Genomic DNA, 27,500 nt, shown 5'->3' on the forward strand with positions numbered 1-27,500 from the left:
ATCTTTGCAATTTGTCATGGCCGTCTGGGCTTCAAGGTGTGTGTGTGTGTGTGTGTGTGTGTGTGTATGTGTGTGTGTTTAGTCGACTGTATCCCCTTGGGAGCTGGTTACGCATTTTGAAATTGATTTAAGGGTCTTCCTCAAAGTTCTTCTTTCAAGAGGTTCAGCCAAAGGCACGGACGGGCCGGAATGATCGATCACTTGCCTTGGAATCCAAATCGGAAAACGGGCTGGCTTTCCCTGCCCAGCTGGTGACCTCCATGAGGTTTTCAACATCTTCCCTCAACAAGCAGTAAGAATCCATGAAGGCGACAGCGTCCTGGACTCCTTCCGAGCCTTGGCAAGCCAACGGTCGCACAACGGCATCGCGCAGATAGGATAGATAGTCCAGGTTTACTGCCCTCTTACTCGCGTGCGTTCTGAAGGGAGAGGGGGAAAAAAAAATATTGCTTAGCCGAAGCTGGAATGGGTTATTACACATTGCCCTACGGGCCATCCGACTCCCGACTTCTGGAGAACGTCCAGTAGAACCGATAAACTAGGAAGACGACAATTACGGGAGGGTTATCCTTTGTGGTGGACACGTGATAAAGCGAAGAAATACTGGAGCAGGATTCGTATTTTAATGCAGAAAATCCTTAAAAGCGAATATAAAGATTCAACCAGAAAGTTACTTTCTGGGTCTAATGGGGGGAAAAAAAGACTTGAGAGGTGGGGGAAAAAAAAAAAGATTTGGAACTCTGATTTTATATATTTTGACGGCAGCAAAGCTGCTCTACGCCCAAAAAGGGAAGGATGTTTCGATCCCCACCATGGACGCACGGCTAAAAAAGTTGATGGAATGAGCAGAGAAGGGCTAAACTGGCTGTTTTGATAAAAGAAAAGAATCTAAGTACTTTTCTTTCTACTTGGAAACCGCTTCTGGACTTTGGGCTTGAGGTGGGGGGAAAAAAATGACACACTGATTTGGGGTTTTACTGATTAGGCTGATCTGCTAATATAGAAATGGCTAGTTCAGCGTAAAAAGTGGAGGTTGGATCTTCATGCCTTATTTGACCGCAACAGAAGGAGCCAGAAGTCAACGCTTTTTTTTTCTTCATTTCCCCCCTTTATTCCACGCTTCTCTTTTTTCCCCCTTCCCCCTACCTTTTATTCCCCGACGTTTGCTTTTGTATTTTTGTATCTTATTGTTAGGGACGCGGTGGCTCAGTGGGTTAGGACGCTGAACTTGTCGATCGGAAGGTCGGCAGTTTGGCGGGTCGAATCCCGAGTGCCGCGTAGCAGAGCGAGCGCCTGTTACTCGTCCCAGCTTCTGCCAACCTAGCAGTTCGAAAGCACGTAAAAATGCAAGTAGAAAAATAGGGACCACTACGGTGGGAAGGTAACGGCGTTCCGTGCGCCTTTGGCGTCTGGTCATGCCGGCCACATGACCACGGAGACGTCCTCGGACAAGCGCTGGCTCTTCGGCTTTGAAACAGAGATGAGCACCGGCCCCTAGAGTCGGAAACGACCAGCACGCATGTGCGGGGGAACCTTTACCTTTACCTTTATCTTATTGTTAGATGTTTTTGTGCCAGCCATGGCAGTTCCCCAAAAAGGTCATCAGATGGGAGCAAAGAGGCATCTTTGCTCCCACTGGTGGGTCAGGGGTCTCCGGCCCCTGCAGCCCCATTGGAGAGAGTTAATGGCCCTCCGGCCCCCTCACTCTCATTGGTAAGGGAGGGGCTGGGGACCCCCATAAAAACCTCTGCTCAGGGGCTGCCCTCTCTCTTGTTGCTTTCTTCTTCAAGCTCCCTCTGGGAATGATCCATGAGCTCAATCCAGGCATGGATGCCTCCATGCCAGGGAACTCTTTCTCTTTACTCTATCTTTAAATAAAGCTTCATCTGATTGCATCCCTGCGTGCGGCCTTTTTCTTGGAAGCACCTCAACGAACCATCGGTCTCGTGAGGCCATCTCACAAATATGTTATAACTGAATTTTTAAAAAATCAAAATTAAAAAAAAAAAGAAGAAAGGAAAAGACTTAAGGCGGGGGGGGTAGGCAACCTTGGCTCTTTTATGACTGGTGGACTTGGAACTCCCAGAATTCCTCAGCCGGCATAGAATTCTGGGAGTTTGAAGTCCACCAGTCATAAAAGAGCCAAGGTTGCCTACTACGACAATTGTGGGGAAAGGAAAAAAACAGGAAAGGACGGTATAGGCCCGGCTAACCGCAGCGGCACGTAATATGGAGGGGCTTCAAAGCCACTCTAACCCAAGGCCTGGGAGAACCACTTGGGGGGGTCTTTGAGGCTTTCTGGAATGCCAGAAAGATGGGACTCGTGGGAATCTCAAAGGAAGAGGCATCAAGAGAAGAGTGAGGGGTGACATGATAGCAGTGTTCCAATATCTCAGGGGCTGCCCCAAAGAAGAGGGAGTCAAGCTATTCTCCAAAGCACCTGAAAGCAGGACAAGCAACGGATGGAAACTAGTCAAGGAGAGAAGCAACCTAGAACTAAGGAGAAACTTCCTGACAGTTAGAACAATTAACCAGTGGAACCACCTGCCTCCAGAAGCCGTGAATGCTCCAACACTGGAAGTTTTTAAGAAGAGACTGGACAGCCATTTGCCTGAAATGGTATAGGGTTTCCTGCCTGAGCAGGGGGTTGGACTAGACGACCTCCAAGGTCCCTTCCAACTTATTATTATTATTATTATTATTATTATTATTATTATTATTATTATTATTATTATTATTAATTATTATTATTATTATTATTATTATTACTGCAGAGGCGGCCGCCTTCCGTGGGCCCAACAGAAGGAACAATTGAATTGAAAGGAGGCAGAACGCACAAATGCTGTTGGATGGAATCAGCCTGGCTAATAAAGAGGGGAGGCAGGTGGCCCCCCCCCCCAAAGATCCACACCTGTGCTATGTCGGGCTACCCGAGTTAGAACCAGCACCTTGAATTGCGCCTGCAAGCATGGAAGCACACCAAGAGGTGTACGTCCCCGCCCGCTGCGTTCTGAACACCTTGAGTGTCCAGCGTGGTCTTCAAAGGACAGCGCCACGTCCAGCCCATTGCAAGCATGAAGCCATAGAGGGATCCGGGCGTGTTTTCGATCTAGGAAAAGGTCACCACTCTCGAGATTCCTCGGCTCCTGCTTGAGGATCAAGGTGACAGCCGTGGCTAGGAACCCCCATTGCAAAGGTGTTCCTGGCCACAGCTGTCACCTTGATCTTCAAAGCAGGGGCCGGGAGAACCAGGAGTAGTACTCTCAAGCTTGTGCGCCTCTCCTGAACGGGGAACGTGACCCCAAGCAATTCACAGAATGCGTAAAACGATTCAGATTCGTAGACTTTCAAGCAATAATTCCAGAGTCGTAGAACTGTAAGCAAGGGTCACAGCTGGGCAGTTTTCAAGAGCAAAAGGGTATGTCGAGTTTCTCTCTTGGGATACATCCTGGAGTAAACGAGTGAAGGGTTGTGTTCCAGGGCCCTGATCCAAGATGGGCAGCCACACAGACCTTCTAAGTAAATCAATAACCGAGCAATGTATTATGTACTATCAATAATTGAGCAATGGTGTTATCTATTATCAATAATCGAGCAATGGATTATTACATATTATCAATAAGTGTTCAATGGATTATTATGTATTGGTATTAGAAGCAGTCTGGACTTAATGACCACTGCTGAATCCCAAAATTGCTATTGGTTACCCAGGCATTTATTAAAATGAGTTGTTCCTCTTTTTTTAATGACCTTTTTTTGCCACGGTTGTTAAGTGAATCGTGTGGTGGTTAACTGATTGTGGCTTCCCCCAGTCCCGTCGCTTTGTCGGAAGCCAGCTGGGAAGATCACAAACGGTGATCCCACGACTCCGCAAACCGTCCTAAGTACACGCCAGTTGCCAAGCACCCGAATTCCGATCCCGTGATCTCGAGGACGCGGCAACGGTCGTGAAAAACAGCTGCCGGTCACTTTTTCAGGGCGGTTTGCAACCTCAAATGGTTGTAAGTCGGGGACGACCCACCTGGTGTGCTTGCTCAGTCATCTCAGCCAGTCAAGGGACTCGGTCGGAGACCTACTAAGGCTATCCTCACGGTTACCTGAGACTCATGTGCCTAGAAAGCTCCTGTACGATGCGGTCATGCTTCCCAGTGGATGAAAATTTTCCCAGCCAACTTGGGAAACTCGGGAATTCTTGCATGTAGCCTCTCATCAGCTCCCCGGGCAGAACGCTGGAATAAATGGCCTGAGAAGGAAGGAAGCAGTTTTAGCACTTTTTTCCCCTGTTTTTCAGAGGATACAGTTGAGGAGGCAGAGCCAATGGGCCAAGACCAATTCAACAAAAAAAGATCAAAGTTGAAATTAATAACCCCACCGGTGATTCAGAATTATTCTGGTTCTTCTTGCCTTTCTTCAATTAAAGAAGAAACTAGGGACGGCGAGTTCTAGTCCTGCCTTAGGCATGAAAGCCGGCTGGGTGACTTTGGGCCAATTGCCTGGAGGTGGCGAGTTCTAGTCCCGCCTTAGGCATGAAAGCCAGCTGGGTGACTTTGGGCCAATTGCCAGGAGACGGCGAGTTCTAGTCCCGCCTTAGGCATGAAAGCCGGCTGGGTGACTTTGGGCCAATCCCCGGGAGACGGCGAGTTCTAGTCTCACCTCAGGCATGAAAGATGGCTGGGTGACTTTGGGCCAATCCCCGGGAGATGGCGAGTTCTAGTCCCGCCTTAGGCATGAAAGCCAGCTGGGTGACTTTGGGCCAATCGCCGGGAGACGGCGAGTTCTAGTCCCGCCTTAGGCATGAAAGCCGGCTGGGTGACTTTGGGTGAGTCAGTCTCTCTCAGCCCAACCGACCTCGCAGGGTTATTGTGAGGAAAACGAGAGAAAGAAGGAGCATTAGTTACATATGCCACCTCGAGTTACTTATCAAAATAATAAAGGTGGGATAAAATTAAACTTCAAATTGATAATGTGCCATCCACTCCTATCGAACGACATAGATAAATCCCTTGGGTTTTCCAGAGAAAAATAATGTAAAATGAAAATGAAAATGAAAATGAAAATGAAAATGAAAATGAAAATGAAAATGAAAATAATAATAATAATAATAATAATAATAATAATAATAATAATAATAATAATAATAATAATGATGATGATGATGATGATGATGATGATGAATCCGAGCTGGCTTTTAAGATGACCGCCTCATTATTTTTTAGAAGAAACAAACGCTTAGCTCCATCTACAATCTCCACGCAGAACAAGAGAGCGGCAATATAACCTGAGTGGGTAAAAGGCTCCAGTTCTGTCGAGTGCGAATCTGGCGGTCGACTAAATCGCCGTCGCAAATGCTGTCCGCCGTTTTGCTAAGCAAGATGAGTTCTTTCGTCAAGTTGTTCCTGAGAAAAGATGGGAGACGGCTCGCGTTAAGGCCAATACTTATCGCTGCCTTGAATGCCGACGCTGTCCAGAATAACGACCGAAACTCACCCAGCAGCGGCGGGCCTGACGTGGATGTAGTTTTCTTGGACAAAGAGGGGTCCCAGAGAGTAATCGTGGAAGAACAGATCTGCTTTGTCTATAAGAGACATGTGGGATGCCTCTTCTCCCTTGGCAAAAACCTTCCTCACCACGTCGAAAGGCCCCTGGAGGAAGGAAGAGTTCGAAAGTCATTTGAGGAAAAGTGCAAAGAGGGTAGATCAAAAGCTCTTCTGTTCCAGCCTACGACCGGCCCTGTTTGTGTGTCAGGGACAACCCCTTTTTCCTTTTAACAATCAATAGGCTGGGGAAAAAACCAACCCAAATGCATTTACAGTTCCAAAACGATAAAGTCTTTCAAACAAAAAAAGCAGCAGAATGTTTTCTTCAACCAAAAATACATGATTCTAAACATCCAACAAGAGTCAAACAAGAGTCAAACAGATTAGCAAGAACAGACCAGGATTCTCTTTGAATGTCTCCGAATGGTATTGCCTTCAGCCGCCAGCCCCGCTCACACCTTCCCCTTTTATTATCTGTCCCAAGGCCTGGCTTCTCATTGCCTTCTCCTCCTTTCACTGAGTGGCCTCATTGATTTTCTCTGCTCTGCTCTGCTGGATTGCCTTCTGCTTCTAGCGTCTCTGAACAGATTCGGCTGTGACTCCTCTGAGTCCGACACCTCTTCCTCACACAGCTGAGCCTCATGAGGAACACGACGGGAGGGGCCAGGCTGAGAGTCCTGTAGTGCATCAGAGCCTCCCTCCAACACCGAAGGCTATCCAAACCCCTCCTCTTTCTCCTCAGATTCCTCGGACTCAGCTGCTGGGAACACAGGCTGACACTGAATCACAACAAAAGTGTGCAAATCACCGGTCAAATGAGCTGACCTTTGCACCAAACACCCCCTTACAACTGGTGAATTAGAACTTCATTATTACATCAAGGGGCTGTCTACATCCCACATACCACAAGGTCTCCAACCTTTCTGAGTTGGCGGACCGGAGGGAAAGGGTGGGGGAAGCATTTTACGCGCCCGCACACACACACACACACACAAATGGGGCCGCGAGCACTCACGACGTGAATTGGGAGGTGCTGGCGCCCACACACTTGCCGGCCCCGCCCCGTTTTCACGCAGCGCTGTTTTTGTGCTGCCGTTTGTGCAGTGGCGGCACCCCGTTTTTGCCATGTGGTGCCGCATTTGCATAGTGGCGGTGATGCTAGCGCAAGTGGGGGTGACTGAGTGCATTGGCCAGCCTGTTCTGCCGCCCAGTGTGTCAAATCGCAGTTCTAATCCTGCCAAACGCTTTCTATCATGCTCCGGTGGTTTCAGAAGTATTCTGGGCTTAAAATACCCATCTCGTTGTGATTCCTCGCCAGCCAGTGGATCTGGTAGGTGAGTCTGGGAAATCAGAGGAGGAGGAGGGGCCTGGAGTGCCATCAGAGTCGGAGGAATCTGATGAGGAGCCTGGCCCCTCCACTCGTGCTCATGCTGAGACCCAGCTGTGCTGGGAAGTGGAGTCGGACTCTAAGGACTCACAGCTAGAAGACGTCATAGATTCGTTGTGGCGAACCTATAGCAGCATGCCACAGGTGGCACGCAGAGCCCTTTCTGTGGGCACGCGCACTGTCGCCCCAGTCCTAAGCCTTCAGCTGGGTTTTATAAAACCTTTTCACTTTAGGCCTACGCCGCCGTGTGCAAAAAAAAAAAAAAAAAAGGTTCAATCAATTTCAATTTCTCGTGGGGAAAAAAAAAGATCTCGCAAAGTTGGAATTGATTGATTGAACGTTTTAGTCCCACCCAGTCTGCCGTTACCACCGCAGCCACGCCCACCCAATGGGCCACGCCCACCCAGCACCCGACATTACATAAGTGGGTTTTGGGTTCCAGTTTGGGCACTTGGTCTCTAAAAGGTTCGCCATCACTGTCATAGATGCTTGCAAACGCCGACAGGCAACGAGAGTAGGACAGAGGAAAGCAATGGGGCGGCTCCAAAGGCAAAGGAGAAGGCATTAGGAAAGCCACCCCTGGGCTGAATTATAAAAGGGAAGGTGTGGGAGGTGCCGGTTGGTGAAGGCAAGCGTTCGTGTTGAGGATCGAGTTTCTGTGGACTGTGTTTGTTTGCCTTGGACATTGACTCAGGTCTGTGAATAATAAAAGGGGTTGTTTTTTCTTGCAGTTTCCTGCCTGCTTGTTGGAAGAGGGGGTTTCTCCTTGTGAGCCTAACAAGGACTCACGTGGGCTGCGACAGAACACATACGTAGAGTTGGGTACACTTCTGCAAGTGCTCCTCTGGGGCGTAACTCGGAAGATCCAAACAAACTCGAAGGATTTCTAAAAGCCTCCCAAACTCCTGCTGAAGTACGTTGCCTGGAGCTGGGCCTTCGATCCAACTTACCAGCTTAATATCCTTTTTGGCTCTCCCGGCGTCTTCTTTGACACCGTCGTAAGTCAAGGTTTTGTCTCTCGCGCACCACATGCTGAGATTATGCAACACCTTTCAACAAAAAAGAAAGCACAAAGGTTCACGCTTGCTCACAATGCCTGAGGAGTAAGGGGGGGGGGGGGGAAACAAAAAAACAAATGACAATTTTTGATAAACAAATGCTGCAGGTCAATATCTCCCACTGGTCATCTCATTGTATAAAATAATTACTTTCTTTTACCAAACCCCTCTCCCACCTCCAATTTCCACATCAATGGTTTCTGCTTCCAGCTGCATCAAGGTCTTCCACCTGAAACTATAAACGGAATTATATGTATCAGACATTAGTCTTGACAGGGAACTCACTTGTCTGATGTCCTGATTAGCTCCCAAAATGATTTCATTCATTGCCGGTGGTGGAATCTTTAATCCTTCTTTGAAAGCAATGGACATCATAGCGCCCTGCAAAAATCATTTGTTTCGTGTGAGCAAATACCAAACAATTGTGGGGTAAACCCAGGACTTAAAAGTAGCATCTTCATTTACAGAGCTGGAAACGACTACAAATGGGCAATACTGGCTCAGTACCAACAAATGTCTTCTTTTGACATTAAAAGACCAGCGTGCATCTACGTGTAAGTATGAATGTACACAAAACTGTCTAAATCTCCTGTCTTAAGGCAGGGGTAGGTAACCTTGGCTCTTTTATGACTGGTGGACTTCAACTCCCAAAATTCCTGAGCCAGCATGGCTCAGCTTGGAAAACCTCTCCCTTTCCCCTCAGCATGGCTGGCTCAGGAATTCTGGGAGTTGAAGTCCACAAGTCTTAAAGCTGCCAAGTTCGAAGATCCCTGATATACAACATATGTATAGGCCAGGGGTTGGCAACCTGAGCTCTTTTATGACTGGTGGACTTCAACTCCCAGAATTCCTGAGCCAGCATGGCTCAGCTTGGGAAACCTCTCCCTTTCCCCTCAGCGTGGCTGGCTCAGGAATTCTGGGAGTTGAAGTCCACGAGTCGTAAAAGAGCCAAGGTTGCCTACCCCTGGTCTAAGGGTGTATACGTCATTCAGGGAAAATTTGCAAAAAAAAAATATCTGCAGTTTTCTGTTCCTGTCCCAGACAACTAACTTTCCATTACAGGTAGTTCTTGAGTTCATTTTAGTGACCATTCAGAAGTTACAACGGCACTGAAAAAGTGACTTATGACCATTTTTCACACTTACAACCGTTGCGGCGTCCCCACGGTCACGGTGATCAAAATTCAGAGAGTTGACATATTTATGACTGGGTCACTTGATCCCATTCTGTGACCGTCTGATAGGCAACGCCCACAGGGAAGCCAGATTCACTGAACAATTGTGTTAGTAACTGAACAACCGCTGTGGTTCCCTGAACAGCTGCGGCAAGAAAAATGGGGCAAAATTTGCTTCGCCGCCGTCTCGCTTAGCAGCAGAAATTGTGAGCTCAGCTGCGGTCGTAAATTGAGGACTACCTGTATCCTTATCCTTATTCCTTCCTTCTTGATCGGACCAAAGTCAAATTGCAGTTAAGAACTTCACTTCGGATTGCATGCCCGCCGGGGAACTAATCCAAAAGGTTCCAACTTCATTAGTGCAAGTGACGCTTGCTACAACCTTTATTAAAGGATTTGTAAGCCACCTTTTATATTAATCTTCGGTTCGTATCTTCAGAAGATGGAGCAGGCTAACGTGTTCCCCCTTAAAAGCAGAGGCTACAAATGAATCAATAAAACTAGTTGGAAAGAAAATATATATATATTTTAAGGGGGATAGACAAGCCCAAGTTACAAAGGAGAACGTTCTACAACAGAGGTCTTCAAACTCGGCCCTTTTATGACTTGTGGACTTCAACTCCCAGAATTCCTCAGCCAGCGTGCTGGCTGAGGAATTCTGGGAGTTGAAGTCCACAAGTCATAAAAGGGCCGAGTTTGAAGACCCCTGTTCTACAACATCGGTCCCCACCAAAAAACCTAGAGGGCAAAGTAGCCACGCTCCTGAATGAGTTATCTTCCACGGCTCAATGAACCACCTGTTTTCCCTAAAAAGCCATCTCCAAGAAAATAGAACGACACCAAAAACCTCTCGAAAGCCTTCTTTTACCTTGATCTGCTCCACCCTCGGCCTTGGGAAACGAAGGTCAAAACAGTAGTGGGCCAGAGAGCGGATCTTGGGATGGTTCCGATCGTTACACATGCAAATTATTGGAACTTTTGTGTGCTTAATAAGATCAATTAGCTCCTACGGGAGGGGGAAAAAAAAACACACCAGGATATGATGAAGTCCAACACCACTTCGTTCACTACTCAACAGATCAGTTCGCATTTATCTAGCAGGTCAAACAATTAAGTTTCCCAGACATTTTAAACAGGTAAGTTAAAGCAAGTTTGACCTTTATTGCTAAAGTTGCACTTGAAGAGCAGCTTAAAATGGCTGGCCCAATGGAAGGCGTTATTATAAATCGCATATTTTTAGGTTGTCAAAAGTTATTACTCGATTTCTGCTTTAATTGGGACAAGCTGCCATAAGCACAGGAAGCATTGTATGAGTACCTTTTAATAAGAACACGTTGTTAAGTTCAGACCAGGGGGTCTTCAAACTTGGCCCTTTGACGACTTGTGAACTTCAACTCCCAGAATTCCTCAGCCAGCCACATGTGGCTGGCTGAGGAATCCTGGGAGTTGAAGTCCACAAGTCGTCAAAGGACCAAGTTTGAAAGATCCCCTGCTTCAACCGATTCTATGACTATAAGGTAGCATTTCATAACACATTCCTCTAACCCAGGGGTTTCCAACCTCGACAGCTGTTAAGACCTGTGGACTTCAACGCCCAGAATTCCCCAGCCGTCCGTGCTGCCTGCGGAATTCTGGGAGTTGAAGTTCACAGGTCTTAAAACCTGGCAAGGTTGGACGCTTCCTGCTCTAACCTATCCCTTGAAGTTGAACGATGCCTTTTCTTATCTGCTAGATTTATTCTCCTTTTACAGTTTTTCAGTTCTCAACGCTTCTTTCAGCTCAGTTAAGATCTGGCCCAGGAATCATTCGAAATCCCTTCTTCCCCCCCCCCCCCCGATCCCGAACAGCCCACATAAACACTCCTTTCCACGCCAGGGCTCGTGCGTTCCCTCCTTACCTGTATCCCACCTCTGTCTTCGTTGCCGGCCATCCCATCGACCTCATCCATTACGAGGACGTGTTTTGCACTGACGGAACGCGACGCCCCTAAGGAGGGAGGGGGAAAAACGCAAGTGATTGCGCGGAAAATTGGATTAGCGAAGAGGCAGTTGTAGAGCCGCTGTGTTGTGGCCCCGAACCCCGAGCCTGTCCTACCCAAGGAAGAGGACTCTGAGGAGGATGGGGAGGAACTGGCAAGGCCTCCCTCTCCAGGACCCTCCCCTCTGGCAAGGCCTCCGTCTCCATCTGAAGGCTGACAGGAGCAGCCTGTGATTAGCCAGGCTGGGAGTGAGCCAGAGCAGCTGCAGCAGATAGAGAGTAGCGGAGATGAATCATGGCTAGATCCCCGAGAATGGCGCAGAGCCAAGCGTTTAGAGCAGCGTAGGAAGAGTAGGAGGGTCAGGGATTAGCTGAATCACTGAGCCACACCCCACAAGGTACAAAAGGGGGTGTGGCTGCTCTCAGGAATTTAATCAACTCCTGGTCACATCTTTGGAATTCTGTCGGATTTACTACCTGTTTGAAACCCTGGCCTGAATTCTTGACAACGCTTCTGTACTTTTGTTTCTGGACTGTTTGCTTGGACTCATTTTGAGTAATTGTTTGGAAGTTATCTCATTCCAGCGGATGCTTCAGGTAACAAGCCTATTTTGGCTGACTGTATTTTGCTGCCAAGGCCTTATCAGAAGGCAATTACTAAAGACTGGGGAATTAACCCTTGCTAATTGTGCCTGCTTGTCTGTTTGTACCCCGGGAGGGGGGGGAACAGAACACACTGCTGTTTTAACGCTGAATTCTAACACACGGGGTTGAGCAAGCAGCTGTGTTAACGAGGAACTGTTTTATGGCCTTATGTGCTGGGCTGCCGTTTAACCGCGAATAGAGACCACCCGCCTCCATTTAGATTTCCCAACTAAGCAGAAGCAAAAGCCTGCAAGGAGACAAAACGAAATTAAGATACCCGAGCAGAATCCTTTGATGCTGGTGTTATCCAGAGATTCCGCCACCACCTCTTTCAGGCTGTTCTTGCTGCGCGTGTCACTCGCATTCAGCTCCACGTAACTCAAACCGAGTTCCTAATTTCGGTAAACAATGAAAACAAGGGCAGTGGGTGAGGCAACCCAATCCCATCTTTGGCCGACCGGCTACTTTTCAACAGGCAGACAGAATCCGATCCATCCCTTGGCACGTTGTTTGTTTCAGATTAGCAATGGGAAAACTAGAGAAAACTAGATTTTTTTTTTTATTATTGAGCACATTTCGAATCCAGCCCACGGTACAATTGTGTCAACGGAGGCTGAAAAGGCCCAAGGTCTGCATCTCGGTTTCGTGATTGCAACAAATAAGCGCAGACTAATCTGATGTCCAACAAGCCCAGGTGCTAATTCCTAAAATAATCCCGTCATCTCAGTTAAGTTTTGTAAACCAACTTGGGACCATACAGGAGAAGGAAACCAAGAAATCAGTAGACAGCTTTTGAATGGTTGAAAATCAAGGGCAACAGGTTTGCACATTTGGGATGCAAAATAGTAATTTAGCAAGCACGGGTGGCAAATGTGTACTTATTTCTGGACCCATAATGCACGGAGGGGAACCCATTAGATTTGTTTGAGATACAAGTATCAGCATTCAAACCAGGGTGGAGCTTATCTGTTGACCGTTAATACGTTATACACATTTCTTTTCTTTTTGTGTGCCTCGTTTGTAATCGTTGTTTTGTTGGGGGTTTTTTGTTTGTTTTTTTAAATGCGTCTTGTGTTTTTTTCTTTAGGAAATTTTTTTAAAAAAATACAAAAAAATTAAGAATATCAAAACACGGAACATGGGCAGTACCCTGCTGGATTGGACCCCTTGTCAAGACTCGTTCGCCTTTTCGCCTGGATTTTTTTCTTTTGCTCCTATCTAGTCAATGGAATGCAAAGTGGGAGGGGTGACGTCCAAGGCCACTAACGCAGCTGCTCAAAGGAGAAGCGGACCGTTTCCACAACAAGAAGAAATATTACTATTGGACAATGTGAACGTCCGGGTGGGTGGGGGTGAAGGAGTATTGTTTAACTAAGAAGGTTTTTGAGCGGGGAAACCAGAGCCGGTTTCGCTTTCTTCTGTGCCAATGTAAATTTTCAGTAAAGTATTTGTTGTTGTTGTTAGTTGCGAAGTCGTGTCCGACCCATCGCGATCCTATGGACAACGTTCCTCCAGGCCTTCCTGTCCTCTACCATCTTCTGGAGTCCATTTAAGCTCACGCCTACTGCTTCAGTGACTCCATCCAGCCACCTCATTCTCTGTCGTCCCCTTCTTCTCTTGCCCTCAACCTTTCCCAGCATTAGGCTCTTCTCCAGTGAGTCCTTCCTTCTCATTAGGTGGCCAAAGTATTTGAGTTTTAGCTTCAGGATCTGGCCTTCTAAAGAGCAGTCAGGGTTGATCTCCTCTAGGACTGACCGGTTTGATCGCCTTGCAGTCCAAGGGACTCGCAGGAGTCTTCTCCAGCACCATAGTTCAAAGGCCTCGATTCTTTGGCGCTCAGCCTTTCTTATGGTCCAGCTTTCACTGCCATACATTGCAACTGGGAAGACCCTGGCCTTGACTATACGCACTTTTGTTGACAGGGTGATGTCTCTGCTTTTTAGTATGCCGTCTAGATTTGCCATGGCTTTCCTCCCCAGGAGCAAGCGTCTTTTAATTTCTTGGCTGCAGTCCCCATCTGCAGTGATCTTGGAGCCCAGGAAAATAAAATCTGTCACTACCTCCATTTCTTCCCCATCTATTTGCCAGGAATTGAGAGGGCCGGATGCCATGATCTTGGTTTTCTTAATGTTTAGTTTCAACCCAAGTTTTGCACTCTCCTTCTTCACTCGCAACAAGAGGCTCTTTAGTTCCTCTTCACTATAAAGTATAAAGTTCCTCTTCAGTATAAAGTATTATACTCTTGATTAAAACAATGTCCTGGGAGTTTCTTTTTCTGGAAATGCCAACTGGACACTTGACATCCCTGATCCATCTAGTTGAGCCCACTGGCTTTCAGAACGCAATCCCATTGCTTCAATAGCCACTGATCCCCATGACTACATCCCACTTTTTGGTACCCAAGCTGGTAGCTAGCAATGCATCTGGCGGTTGCGAACTCCAAATTACACCCTGGGTAACTTTGATCCGAACACTGGAGGCTTTTGAGAAGATATCGGACAGCCATTTGTCAGTAGGGGGGGGTCTCCTGTTTTGAACAGGGGGGGCTGGACTACAAGACCTCCCCCCCCAAGGTCCCTCCCAACTCTCTTATCTCCTTATTCTGGTCCTGTCCCGCTTTCGCCTCTCGTCAAATGAGGACGCCTTCAGAAGCATCCCTATGGCAAACGGGTCTCCTGGCTAACGGATTAAAATGGGAAATCTCTTACAAGGCCTAGTTAGTATCTCTCTAAGGCAGCCAAGTGCAACTATTCGGTCTCTAATAATAATAATAACTGGAAAAAATTACGAAATACCGCAACCTGGCCATCAAAACTGCGCTATTATGGATGAAACGTGTAACAGTGATACCCATTGTTATCGGGGCACTGGGAACTATGTCCAAAAACTTTGCAAAACACATCAAGAAATTACAGCTTCCTGCAATAACTCCAGCAAAGCTACAAAAAACTGCGCTACTCGGAACATCTAACATTTTAAGGAGATTCCTGGTTGATACCTAGCAGCCCGTGTCAACCATTAAAAAGGTAAAGGTTCCCCCGCACATGCGTGCTAGTTGTTTCCGACTCTAGGGGCCGGTGCTCATCTCCGTTTCAAAGCTGAAGAGCCAGCGCTTGTCTGAGGACGTCTACGTGGTCATGTGGCCGGCATGACTAGACGCCAAAGGCGCACAGAACGCTGTTACCTTCCCACTGTAGTGGTCCCTATTTTTCTACTTGCATTTTTTTACCTGCTTTCGAACTGCTAGGTTGGCAGAAGCTGGGACGAGTAACAGGCGCTCACTCTGTTACGCGGCACTCGGGATTCGACCCGCCAAACTGCCGACCTTCTGATCGACAAGCTCAGCGTCCTAACCCACTGAGCCACCGCGTCCCTGTGTCAACCATTAGTACCAGTCAATTTGAGCGTTCAGTTGACTGAGTTTCATGTTTTATGAGTAAAAGTTTAATAATAATAATAATAATAATAATAATAATAATAATAATAATAAATCCTTCACGCAGACCAGATTTACCACCTCTTGCCCTTGCAAGCAGCCCGCCTCCATGAAAACACAGAAAACTCACCTGACAAATTAATAATGCCGTTGTGGTTTTGCCTACTCCCGGGGGCCCGGAAAGCAAAGCTGCTTTGGAATGAGCGCCATCGTCTTTGCTTCCAAACTTACCGGATTTGACTGGGAGGGGGGGTTGAAAAAAGAACAGAGAGGATTGTTAAGTCAGCGATGGGACACAGCCAGAACGACAGGCGAAACCTAGAGTCTTGATTCAATAAAATAACTCCGATTATACAGCCCAAAGAACCATTTCCACAGCCTCCATCCCATTCAATGCTCTCCTGAGATCCATCGTCAGCTTGATAAAGGCAGCAAGGAAGCTGGGCAGAGGTGGCCAGACACCCAGTTGAGAAAACGTTACACTGGTGAAGGAAATTCCTCTTTTGCTTTCCTTTTACAAGTTGCCAGCAGGCCAAAAACAAAGACGAACAGGCTGCGTGTGGATATGTGGGCCTGGCATTTTGAAGGACTTTTAGGCAAACCTTGTTCTGTTCCAGCCTACGACTGGCCCTTTTTTGAATGTCAGGGACAACCCCTTTTTATAGTCAACAGGCTGGAAAAACCCAACCAAATTTATTTACAAAGAAATCAAAAGTGCAAACAAGAGTTAAACCAAAAGTTCAAACAAGAGTTAAACAGGAATAACAGACCATGACTCTAGCAGATGATCTTCAAACGGTTGCCTTTAGCAACCAGCACCTCCCACACCTTTCCCTTTTATCAGCAGTCCCAAGGCGTGGCTTCTCATTGCCTTCTCCTCCTCTCACCGAGTTGCCTCATTGCCTTTCTCTGTTCTGCTCTGCTGGATTGCCTCCTGCTCCTAGCGTCCCTGAATAGATCCAGCTGTGAATCATCTACGTCCAATACCTCGTCCTCACACGGCTGAGTCTGATGAGGAACATGACAGGAGGGGCCAGGCTGAGAGTCCTGCAGTGCATCAGAGCCTCCCTCTGACACCAAAGGCTCTCCAAACCCCTCCTCCTCCTCCTCTTCAGAATCATCAGACTCAGCTGCCAGTATCACAGGCTGACGCTGAATCACAACAAACCTGGAAGCAGTGATTCAAACTTTTGATGTCTCTTCTACCGGTGCTATTTTAACCGTGGAATTAAACATTAATGCCTTAGAATTTATCTGTTCTTTCATAACACTAATCTAGTCTATATTCTGTTGATATCATGTCATTTTAGGTTTGGGGAGCGTCGTCTCATTATGTTAAATACTTTCCACTTAAAAGGTTTGTATAAACAAAGCCAGCATCTTAAAGAGATAAAAATTATCCACACTAATTTCAAGGATGTTTTATTTTAATGGGGGAAGAATTCATTCTTATTTCCCGGAAGCCGAATTCATTTTCATTTAATTTAGCGCTGGGGGGGGGAGATTTAAATACAGCTGGTCAATTGGTTATCCAGGTTTATAAGCTGCGTCCCCCATCTTGGGAATGATGGTCCAGGTAGTCCAACCTGGCCTACCCCTATTACAGCGAATCAAGAGACAGGGTGTCCTTGACTTACAACCACAATTAAGAGCCCAAAATTTCCGTGGCTAAGCGAGACATCTGTGAAGTGAGTTTTGCCCCCATTTGACAACCTTTCTGGCCACAACTGTGAAGCGAACCGTGGCAGTTGTGTAAATTAGTCACACAACTGTTAAGCGAAACTGGCTTCCCCCGTGCACTTTGTCGGAAAGTCGCAAAAAGGGAATCCCATTGACGCACACACACACACACACACTCGGGGACACTGCAACCGTCATAAAAGTGAGCTGGTTGCCAAGTGGTCGGATTCTGACGTGACCACGAGGTTGTTGCAACAGTCGTTAAGTGTGAAAAACAGTCTTCAGTCCCTTTTTTTTCCCCTGGGCCGTCGTAACTTCGAATGGTCTCTAATCAAACCATCGTTAAGCCGAGGACTACTCAAAAAAAAAAAAAAGAGATTGGGGAAAAAATACAATTACCCTGTTTGTCTTCCGAAGAATTCTTCTGCCAGTTTTTAAGCCAACGGAGGAGCTTATGAGCGCAGCTCTGCTCGCCTTGTTGTCCAATGATGGTTCGGATAGATGTAGGCTTGTATTTGTCCACCCACAGTAACACTTCTCCTCTGTTCTTATTCGATTCACGAACTGAGCTTTTTTCCTCCTCGGGAACTTTCCCCTCCTCCTCTTCCTCCTCCAGGAGTTTCCGCTCAAAATCCAGCCCTCTCCTTACCGTCCCGGATTCCTGTTTGACGGATCTGAAAGAGTCCGTGTTTTCCGCAAGGGAGGTCTTCTTTCGGGAGTCGGACTCCGGGTTTGGGGGACTGATTTTCTTCTTTTCGGCTCTCGTTTCCGTTTTTTCCTCCCTGGACTTTGTTTTCTGGGCCTTCGGAAAAAAGGAAAGGAAAAGGGCTGCCCTGAGAACGAAGGCGGTTCTTCGCAAACGGACGTGACGGGCAAAAAAACAACCACCACCACCCAAGACATCATAAACCATGGAGCGCAACGGCACAAAAACCGGCCGCCGCCCCGGAAGGTAGAAAAATGGGACGCTGCCATGCCGCGGGGTGTGGAAACGACGCTGCGCTGCAGGGCGCGGAAATGAGGCACTGCGCCATGCAATAGGGCAGGGTATCACGCGGGTGCTAGCCCTACCCCGTTTGTGGCGTGCACGTGCTCGCGGCTGCGAGCGCCCACGTGCCCACACGAGTGTAAAATGCTTGCCCCTCCCTTTTCCTTTGGCCTGCTAACTGAGAAAGGTTGGTGACCTCTGTTCTAAGGCAAATAGGAAACCTCAACCCTCTTTGCATAACCCCTCCCACAATGAGAGCACCCTTTCCCAGCTCTTGCACTACAGGTCTTTTCCTGGCTGCCAATCTTCTTCCCCGCCTAGCACAATTGTGGGAATGGCAGGAAGTGGGAACGCCGAGCCAGGAATCAATCCAGGGTGTACCAACCTCTGTTTCGGCTGCTATTTCGTACTTGGACCTCTTCCCTGGAGTATTGCGTATCAGGTCGAACAGCTGGTCTTCATCAATAATCTTCGTCCCTAAAGCCGACGCCTGTCACAAAAATTCAGATCGAGGCCAAGTCATATTTATACAGCGACTGGGTGTCAAAACATGCGGAAAAACAAACAGAAGGAGGCTGACCTATTCTCCAAAGCAATCAAAGGCAGGAACAAGAAGCAACGAATGGAAACTAACTAAAGAGAGGAGCAACCTGGAATTAAGGGGGAATTTCCCGACAGCGAGAACAATCAGCCAGTGGAACAACCTGCCTCCAGAAGTTGTGAATGCTCCAAAACTGGAAATTTTTAAGAAAAGATTGGACAACCGTTTGCCTGAAATGATATAGGGTTTCCTGCCTGAGCAGGGGGGTTGGACTAGATGACCTCCAAGGTCCCTTCCAACTTTGTTATTCTGTTACAGAAAGAAGGGACGTCTCCTTGTTATACAAGCAAAATGTCTCTGCAACCAAACGGTTTCTACTGAACAGTTCTGGCAGATGGGAGACATGGGTCAGAGGGCACTAACTAGGCTCAAGGAAGGATCTAAATCCGCAGGACCCTGATATCTGGTTAGAGCCCTGGTGGCAGAATGCAGAACTGCAGGCTACGTCTGCTGACTGCCGGCTGCCAACAGTTTGGCAGTTCGATCCTGACCGGCTCAAAGTTGACTCAGCCTTCCATCCTTCCAAGGTGGGTAAAATGAGGACCCATATTGTTGGGGGCAACAGGCTGGCTCTGTAAACCGTTAAGAGAGGGCTGTAAAGCACTGTGAAGCGCTATATAAGTCTTATTGCTATCTTCCTTCCTTCCTTCCTAGTGGTTAGAATGCAGTATTGCAGGCTGACTCTGCCCATTGCCAGCAGTTCCAATTCTCACCAGCTCAAGGCTGACTCAGCCTTCCATCCTTCCGAGGTGGGTAAAATGAGGATCCAGATTGTTGGGGGCAACAGGCTGACTCTGTAAACCGCTTAGAGAGAGGGCTGTGAAGCGCTATATAAGTCTTATTGCTATCTTCCTTCCTTCCTTCCTACTGTAGTGGTTAGAATGCAGTATTGCAGTCTGACTTTGCTCAGCAGTTCCGATTCTCACCAAAGTTGACTCAGCCTTCCATCCTTCCGAGGTCGGTAAAATGAGGACCCCCGATTGTCGGGGGGGGGGGGGGAAATGCGCCGACTCTCTAAACCGCTCAGAGAGGACTGTTAAGCACCCTGAAGCGGTATATCCAGCAAACCTAAGCGCTAACGCTATTGCTCTCACCATTGCTTACCTTTTCACACTTGGACATGCCACAGTCTCGGCCTTTCACAAGGTAACTGGTCTTCTTGCTGATGTTGCCAGTGACTTTGCCCCCGTAGCGCTCAATCAGAGACTTGGCCTCGTCGCGTTCAATAGATTCCAAGACTCCGGTGATCACAAACGTCATGCCTTCCAGGCAATTTTCACCGCCCTAAAAATAAAAAAATAAAAATAAAAATACCAAAGGCAAAAGAAAAAAAAAGGGATGACTGGAAGTGTTTGGTTTACGGCGCTAGCCAGCTGCAGAGCCTAGGGCACGGGTAGGCAACCTTGGCTCTTTTAGGACTTGTGGACTTCAACACCCAGAATTCCTGAACCGGCTGTGCCGACTCAGGAATTCTGGGAGTTGAAATCCACAAGTCATAAAGGGGCCAAACTTGCCGACCGCTGGCCTAGAGAGAGGCTTCTGAGAACAGTCAATTAAAGGACGAGCTGCTGTCCCACCTCAATTTTTTTAAAAGACTTACTTGGGGTATTTGTTTTGAGCCGAGTGCCTTCGGGCCTTCCCGGTTGAGGAAGCTTCGGTAGGCCATGTAATTTGTCCGCTTCTTTTCCCCCGAGTCTTCAGGACTGATGGACTTTCAAAAGAAAGAAAAAATTTCCACTGTACAGGTGACGTCGTCTGACTCTGCTTGCGGCAACCTCGGCACAGGAGGTTGCATTAATGAAGAAATAAACATGGTCCCCGTAGACTTTTAAGAGGCTGGAGATACAAGTCTCCTTCCAACGTCTACATTCAACACTTCCATCCCACTCCCTTGAAGCATTTTTACGCCCGGGGTGTCCCATCTGGGCAATGTGGAGACTTGTGGGCTTCAGTTCCCAGAATTCCACAGCCAGCCATCCTGGCTGGGGAAATGAAGTCCACAGGTCTTAAAAACTGCCAAGGTTGGACACCTCTGGCTTACAGAGAGACCGGATGTGCTCACACCCGCGCTAGTTCCCGAATCACACTGGGGCATTTACTGTCTTTATGTGGAGCCGTGTGTCAGTGATTATGCATTAATCCCCATGGATCTAATATTGTTCTGTACCAGCCTGCTACCGGCCCTACAGAAAAGGCAGGGACAACCCCTTTTACAAGAAGGCAAGAGGCTGGAATTACACCTGCCAAATTTATTGCTACAAAAACAAACGGAACAAGACAAACCAAGAAACAGGAGCTTTAAGAAACAGGAACTATCCAAGCGGTTGCCTTCAGCAAACCAGCCCTCCCACACATTCCCCTTATATAGAGTTCAGGGCGTGGCTTCTCTCTGCCTCCTTCCGAGGAGCCCCATTGCCTTCCTCTGTTTACTCCAAATTGACTGCCTCCTGCGTCAGGCGTCCTTGAACAGGGCCAGCTGTGGGTGATCTTCATCCACGCTGTCAGGCTCACACAGCTGGGTCTCCGTGGTGACCAAGTGGGAGGGGCCTGCCTGAGGGCTATCATCAGCAAGATCTTCAACCCCCTCAGCAAGGTCTTCAACACCCCCCTCCTCCTCTGAGTCGTCCGACCCAACTGCCGAACCCACAGGCTGACCCTGAATCACAACAAATATCCCTTCAGCATCCACCTTTTATGCCTCCCACTTGACAGCCGAGTCTTCCTTGGATGCATTTACATCCGCTGGCTTTGCCAGCAAAATAATCGCGTGGCCAGCCACAACGTCCGTCTCCTCAATTATCCTACTGGGCTCCATCGTTTAGAGGCAAAACGGAACTCGTGCGAGCCAAACTGACTCGAAGCAGAGATCTCAAAAGCTTAATCAATAAAGAGGTGCCTTTGGTGTTGCACATAGTGCTTCTATGTTTGTTCAGTGAAGCAGTTTTACTACCTTAAAACCTTTGGTCCCCTTTTTTAAACTTTGCATACGGCTCAATCCTGGACATAGCTCCGCCCCCTTTTTTAAGGTGTCAACTTGTACCCAATAAAAACATCCTGGACTGCGCCCATTTGAGAAAGCAACTTTTGGATTTTCCATGGAGAATGGCAGATCTGTCTGTCTGTCTGTCTCTCTCTCTCTCTCTATCATCTCTCTCTCTCTCTATCTATCATCTATCTCTATCTATCTAATCTCTCTATCTATCTCTATCTATCTAATCTCTCTATCTCTCTCTCTATCTCTCTCTGTCTATCTCTATCTATCTCTATCTAATCTCTCTCTATCATTATTTATCTATCTATCATCTATCTATCTATCATCTATCTATCTATCTATCTATCTATCTATCTATCTATCTATCTCTATCATCTCTCTCTCTCTCTCTCTGTCTCTCTCATCTCTATCTATCTAATCTCTCTCTCGCTCTCATCTATCTATCTGTCTAAAAATCAAACACTTCCCTTCCCACATTGATGGTGCTACCTAGTTGGGTTATAAAAGGTCTGTAAAAAAACAAAAAAACCCACAACAATCTCACAGAACCCCAAAGACCCCGCAGACATTCACGGTTAACGATGATACCAACCGAAATCTTTCGCCCAGGATGCTCCTCAGACCTACCTTGGATTGTTCAGGAGAAACCTTCACCTTTGTAGGTGTCTTTACTTTGGGCGACACTGTTTTCCCCGACGGAGTTACACTTTCTTTCTGGAGGTGCTCTCCTTTTGAGGTCCCATTTTCGCTTTTGATAGCTCCCGCTTTTTGCTCGAGCGGAGTGACCCTGGAGGGAGCCTTCGATGACCCCCTTTTATTCCCCCAATCCACCTCCTCCTTCGTGGCAGAAGGTTCTGGGTGAAGAACCCTTTCGGGTCGAATCTGATCCTTTGCGGAATAAGGTTGAGAATCTAAAACGGAAACTTCAGGTTTCCCTACAGAGAGAACGACACGTTTTAAGGATAAGCGAAGGTGACAAAAACCTAACAAAGCCTTTAAAAAAACAGTAAAACAATTACCTTTGTGAGCCTGTTTATTTTTTTCTCTTTCACCCGGTTTTGACTGCGGACATTCCTCTTTTCGAGGCTAAAATAAGAAACAGACGTTGTGTCTTTGATTTTTGTTTCGCTAGCGTTGGGATGACGTTGTTACTGGCCACAATTTCAGAAAGACTTCTGCAACTGATGATTTCCCTTTCCCCAAACCACCAAAGCAAAATATGCGGTGTTCGATTTGAAAACATTTGTTTCCCTCCTATTAAGCAGAGGCCGATCCAGAGCGAGTAACGGGATTTCATCCAGACCCCGGAGATCAGGCACAGATACCAAGCCTTATCGCTCCTCAGGCCCGGTGGGGTGAAGCAGTTCAGGGGAAGGAGAAAATAGCCTGAGGGTTTCCACTCATCCCACGTCACACATCAGTTACAGTAGACAGCGATTAGATTATAAAACCGCGAAGCAAACGTTTCCCGCTTACCCTTTTCTTTCTGGGGGTTTCATCCAGCATCGCCAACGTTTGCGCAAATTCTTCGTCTTCGTGCAATTGCCTTTCCCACTGCAAAACAGTGCAAAGCCTATTGTGAAACGGCCCGTTTTTAACACACAGCTGGAGAGGGAAAAAAAGGTCTTTTTCTGCCTGCCCAAGAAGGGGCTAGGGGTGACACGATGGCAGTCTTCCAATATCTCAGGGGATGCCCCCCCAAAAAAAGAGGGGTTCAACTTGGTCTCTAAAGCACGCGAGGGCAGGACAAGAAGCAACGGGTGGAAACCAATCAAGGAGAGGAGCAACGTGGAGTTAAGGAGAAATTTCCTGACGGTGAGAACAACGTATCGGGTGGAACGACTCGCCTCCAGAAGTTGTGGGGGCTCCAACGCCGGAGGCCTTTTAAGAAAAGACTGGACAACGGCATTTGGATCCCAAAAAGTTGTCTAACATGTATCCTAACCTACAGTCTAAATGCTGGAGATGTGGTAGTTTAGATGCCACCTATTTTCATATGTGGTGGACTTGTAGAAATATAAAAGCTTTTTGGATTTAAATTTGGAGGAACATTCAAAAGATTTTTAAGAGAAAGATAAAAGTTCTCTCCGCAATTGTTTTTCTTGGGTATTGTTGTAGATTGCGATGTTAAAGAAACCAATCTGATGTTGAATTTGATAACAGCAGCACGGTTACTGGTGGGACAATACTGGAAGAAGGATAGTTTGCCTACTATAGAAGAATGGGTACTTAAAGTATCGAATCTTGCAGAAATGTCTAAGATTTCTGCTTATTTGAAGGATCATTCACAAGAAAGATCTATTTCAGTTTGGAGGAGATGGATAGATTATATTCAGAATAAATATGGGACTAAAAAATTCCACTTAGCTTATGAGTAGATTTTAGAGGGATATTGTTATTAATTTTAGTATTAGTACTGATTATATTTTTGTTTAAGTTATTATTATTATTATGTTTTTAATAATTTGAATGTATCTATGTTAAAGGGGAGTTAAAGCACATTATGAATTTGGTTAATTTTATAATGGATAATTTTAGTTAGAATATGATTATTATATCTATAACCCTGTATTCAGCTCTGGGAAGTGGGGGGGGAAGGGGGGGTGGTTTGGGGTGGGTGGGTTTTGGGGATATGTATTGTAAAAAATTTTTTGCAAAAATCTTTAATAAGAAAAGACTGGACAACCATTTGTCTGAAATAATCCAAGGAGAGAAGCAACCTAGAACTAAGGAGAATTTATCCTGACAGCGAAAACAATTAAATCAGTGGAACAGCTCCAGAAGGTGTGAACGCTCCAACACCGGAAGCTTTTAAAAGGAGATTTTGACAACCATTTGTCTGAAATGGTCTGGGGTTTCCTGCCTGAGCAAGGGGTTGGACTGGAAGACCTCCAAGGTCCCTTACAACTCGGTTATACTGTTATTTCTGTACTTTTTCAATGTGATTTGCTTGCTGACCAAGTACATAATGTCACTGGTTTGGTTTGGTTTTTTGCATTCTGAGAGACGGTATCAATTTCCCCCTCCAAAAAACCATGAAAAATCAATCCAATTTTTGGGAGAAGGAAGGAAGGAACAGAGGTTTTTTTTTAAAAAAAAAATCCCATTTATATCCTGCCCTTCTCCGAAGACTCAGGGCGGCTTACAATCTAAGAAGCACAAATCAAATGTGCTTAGCAATAGCCTTCATTCTATGTATATGCCTGCTTATTAGGGCTTTCACACACCCCCAAGCGGCATTATTACAAAGTCAGCTTAATTGCCCCCAACAATCTGGGTCCTCATTTTACCTACCTCGGAAGGATGGAAGGCTGAGTCAACCTTGAGCCTGGTGGGACTCGAACCTGCACTAATTGCAGGCAGCTGGGGTTACCTAAGGAGGCATTAGCCCACTGCTCCACCAAGGCTCTTACAATGTGCATTCCAGCTTTTCGAATCTCCCCGAAGCTTAAGACATTTGTGTTAAAAATATATATATATAACTCATGATCCCTTTGGAAAAATGCTGCAGGCTGCAAAGGGTTACAACCTACCCCTTATTGGGATACACATCCTTCACAGAAATGAATAAACTGACACAATTCTGAAATTCAATTATTTCCTGGTGCAAATATAAAACCAGACCCGATTTTCAATGATTCAGTTGAACCCAGTGAGAAAATAAAAATGATTCAATTTCCCCCCCCCTTCATTTTGCTTCAGCACAATACAGCATCCTGTTATTATCTTTATTTATTACTTTCTTCTTTTTCTTTTTTGGAGGAAAACTAACCTGTTTTCCCCAAGTGGCACTGGGAACATTACCCAAATCTAATTTTTGGCCGAGTATAACATCAAAAACCTACCTCCTCACACAATTCGGATATATAACATTATGAGCAAAAATCCCACAGGCTCTACGTTTATAAGATCATAGGCAGGAGGTTATTTTGCTAAAGAGATAGCGTTCATATTTCTTATTTTAGCATGAAACTGAAGCCAGACCAAGAGCAATTGTAGAAATCAAAGAAATGAAATGGGACACATCTGTCTCTTTCTCTCACACACACACATACCCAGACCTTTAATTTTTCCAAATTAACAGCTTGACAACTCTGCCAGCATATTAATTCTGAAAAGGCACCTAGAATATTTATTTTCCTTGTGCGCTGTAACTTTTCTTACGGCATGCCTATGAAAAATTGAGGCTGTACTGCCGCCAGCTTCTTTCCCCGGTACAGAATTGGATTTGAAAAGAATACCAATGTGAAAATAAAAGGACACGTTACGATAATGTAAAACTGGGAAACGCTATTTACAAAAACAAAACCGCTTTAATCCTTGGGAGCTGATATCCACCTCTAACCCAAAACCGGTTCATATTAACCCCCAAGCAGAAGTTTCATATTTTATAGACCCTTATATTTCGATGCGTCTGCAGCTAGTATATTTATATCAAATCCTTTGTCAGGTGGCTAATGAAGTCATTCGATTGATCGAAGCCCAAGACTGCTCCGAAGGAGTTGAATTCGTAAGACAGATTCGGCCCTCTTGGTGTCACAACGAGGCCAATTTCGGACACCATCTCAGATGCAATAATTATGGAAATCTCTACGTTACCTTAGAATTCTCTTCCAGTTGTAGTTCTTTAGCGATAGCCTCATCGTTCGTGGTGGTGGTGCTTTGCCAAGGCTGCATCACAGCGAAAGGAGAACCACAATGAGATTAGTCCCACGTTCATATCTACGTTCTTCCTGTAACTCAGTTAAGGTAAATAACAGTTTAAGGCTGACTTGCTCCTATGTTTTCTCTACTGGACACATGCTCAAAGCACGGTTCTCGTGTCTTGTTTATTCGCTCATTCAATTTACAGGCTGCTCGTAACTCGGCCGAGCCAACTCTGGCTGGCTCCCAGTACCACAATAAAACAATTACGGGATCAAAACATAAAAACACCAGACGTTAAAAGGCGCAAAGTCCATATCGGACGAGGACCAAGGTCTAACTTAGCCGGATCGCAGAACGTCGCCGTCTCTACAGACAGCCCTGGACTTTCAAACGCTTCATTTAGTGACCATTCAGAGTTATAACGGTGCTGGGGAAAAAAAAGACTGGCTTACGACCGTTTTTCCACATTTACGACCGTTGCAGCGTCCCCAATGGTCACGTGATCCAAATTCAAAGGCTTGGCAACCGGCCTGTACTTACGACGGTTGCAGCGTCCCGGGGTTGCGGCTTCCAGACAAGCCAAGTCCACGGGGAAGCCAGATTCGCTTACTGACCAGGTTAACAAATGCGACGGTTCGCTTAATGAGCGGAGTAAGAAAAGTCGTTCAAAAATGGGGCGAAACTCGCTCGGCAAATGTTTCACTGAGCGACATAAAATTCTGGGCTCCACTGCGGCTGTGGCTTGAGAACTATGCCTGTATTCTGTTTGCAATCATGTGCGAATTTAGGAGAATTCCTGGCTTGTAAATGATCTGCGGCCACGAGGGGTACAATTGTCAGGCTGGCGTTACTCACCTCTTTTCGTTTGCTTGCTACCAGCTTCTTCTCTGACCGTTGAACGCTGCCGGTCCCAAAGTAATCAATGACAGATGTCGGCGTCAGTTTCACCGGAGATAAGGGTTTACTTTTGACTTTTGGTTTGGAAGCCGGTGGGGATGTTCCCGTCGTTCCTTGATTAATCTTCACCGACGGTGTCTCAAATTGTTGGACTTTGGGGGGTTTTTTCTTCTTCACAAAGTCCTCATCTTCATCTGAGCGACAAAAACAAAATTGGGGGGGGGGAAGAGAGAGAGAGAGAACGTTTAATGATTTCCCAGGAACAAGATGCCCAATGAGGTCACCGGGAAGACGATTCTAAACTTGCGACATTGTTAATAATAATAATAATAATAATAATAATAATAATAATAATAATAATAATAATAATAATAATAATAATAATAATAATAATAATAATAATAATAATAAAATCACAAAGACACAGAAAGCAACTGATCAGATCGCACGGTCCGTTAAAAAAAGCCTCTCGATCTGGTTC

At 46.4% G+C, this 27,500-nt stretch overlaps 1 protein-coding gene across 3 annotated transcripts in view; it reads right to left on the minus strand.

The window, feature by feature from the left end:
• RFC1 (replication factor C subunit 1) overlaps window positions 1–27,500 on the minus strand; it is a 48,910-nt gene that overhangs the window by 3,926 nt on the left and 17,484 nt on the right. For all 3 annotated transcript variants that reach the window (XM_081332692.1, XM_081332690.1, XM_081332691.1), the window contains 19 exons: window positions 26,978–27,213; window positions 26,075–26,146; window positions 22,952–23,029; window positions 22,495–22,561; window positions 22,103–22,410; window positions 20,084–20,194; window positions 19,588–19,767; window positions 18,268–18,372; window positions 17,294–17,696; window positions 15,345–15,454; window positions 12,056–12,170; window positions 11,054–11,142; window positions 10,025–10,162; window positions 8,268–8,363; window positions 7,875–7,973; window positions 5,488–5,642; window positions 5,279–5,396; window positions 4,098–4,243; window positions 206–419 (listed from right to left, as the gene is read on the minus strand). In XM_081332692.1, the coding sequence (XP_081188818.1) occupies window positions 206–419; window positions 4,098–4,243; window positions 5,279–5,396; window positions 5,488–5,642; window positions 7,875–7,973; window positions 8,268–8,363; window positions 10,025–10,162; window positions 11,054–11,142; window positions 12,056–12,170; window positions 15,345–15,454; window positions 17,294–17,696; window positions 18,268–18,372; window positions 19,588–19,767; window positions 20,084–20,194; window positions 22,103–22,410; window positions 22,495–22,561; window positions 22,952–23,029; window positions 26,075–26,146; window positions 26,978–27,213 (2,840 nt within the window). The remainder of the gene's footprint in view (window positions 1–205; window positions 420–4,097; window positions 4,244–5,278; window positions 5,397–5,487; window positions 5,643–7,874; window positions 7,974–8,267; window positions 8,364–10,024; window positions 10,163–11,053; window positions 11,143–12,055; window positions 12,171–15,344; window positions 15,455–17,293; window positions 17,697–18,267; window positions 18,373–19,587; window positions 19,768–20,083; window positions 20,195–22,102; window positions 22,411–22,494; window positions 22,562–22,951; window positions 23,030–26,074; window positions 26,147–26,977; window positions 27,214–27,500) is intronic.

Source organism: Vipera berus (assembly GCF_964194415.1).
Source record: "Vipera berus genome assembly, chromosome: 7".
Classification (NCBI taxonomy): domain Eukaryota; kingdom Metazoa; phylum Chordata; class Lepidosauria; order Squamata; family Viperidae; genus Vipera; species Vipera berus.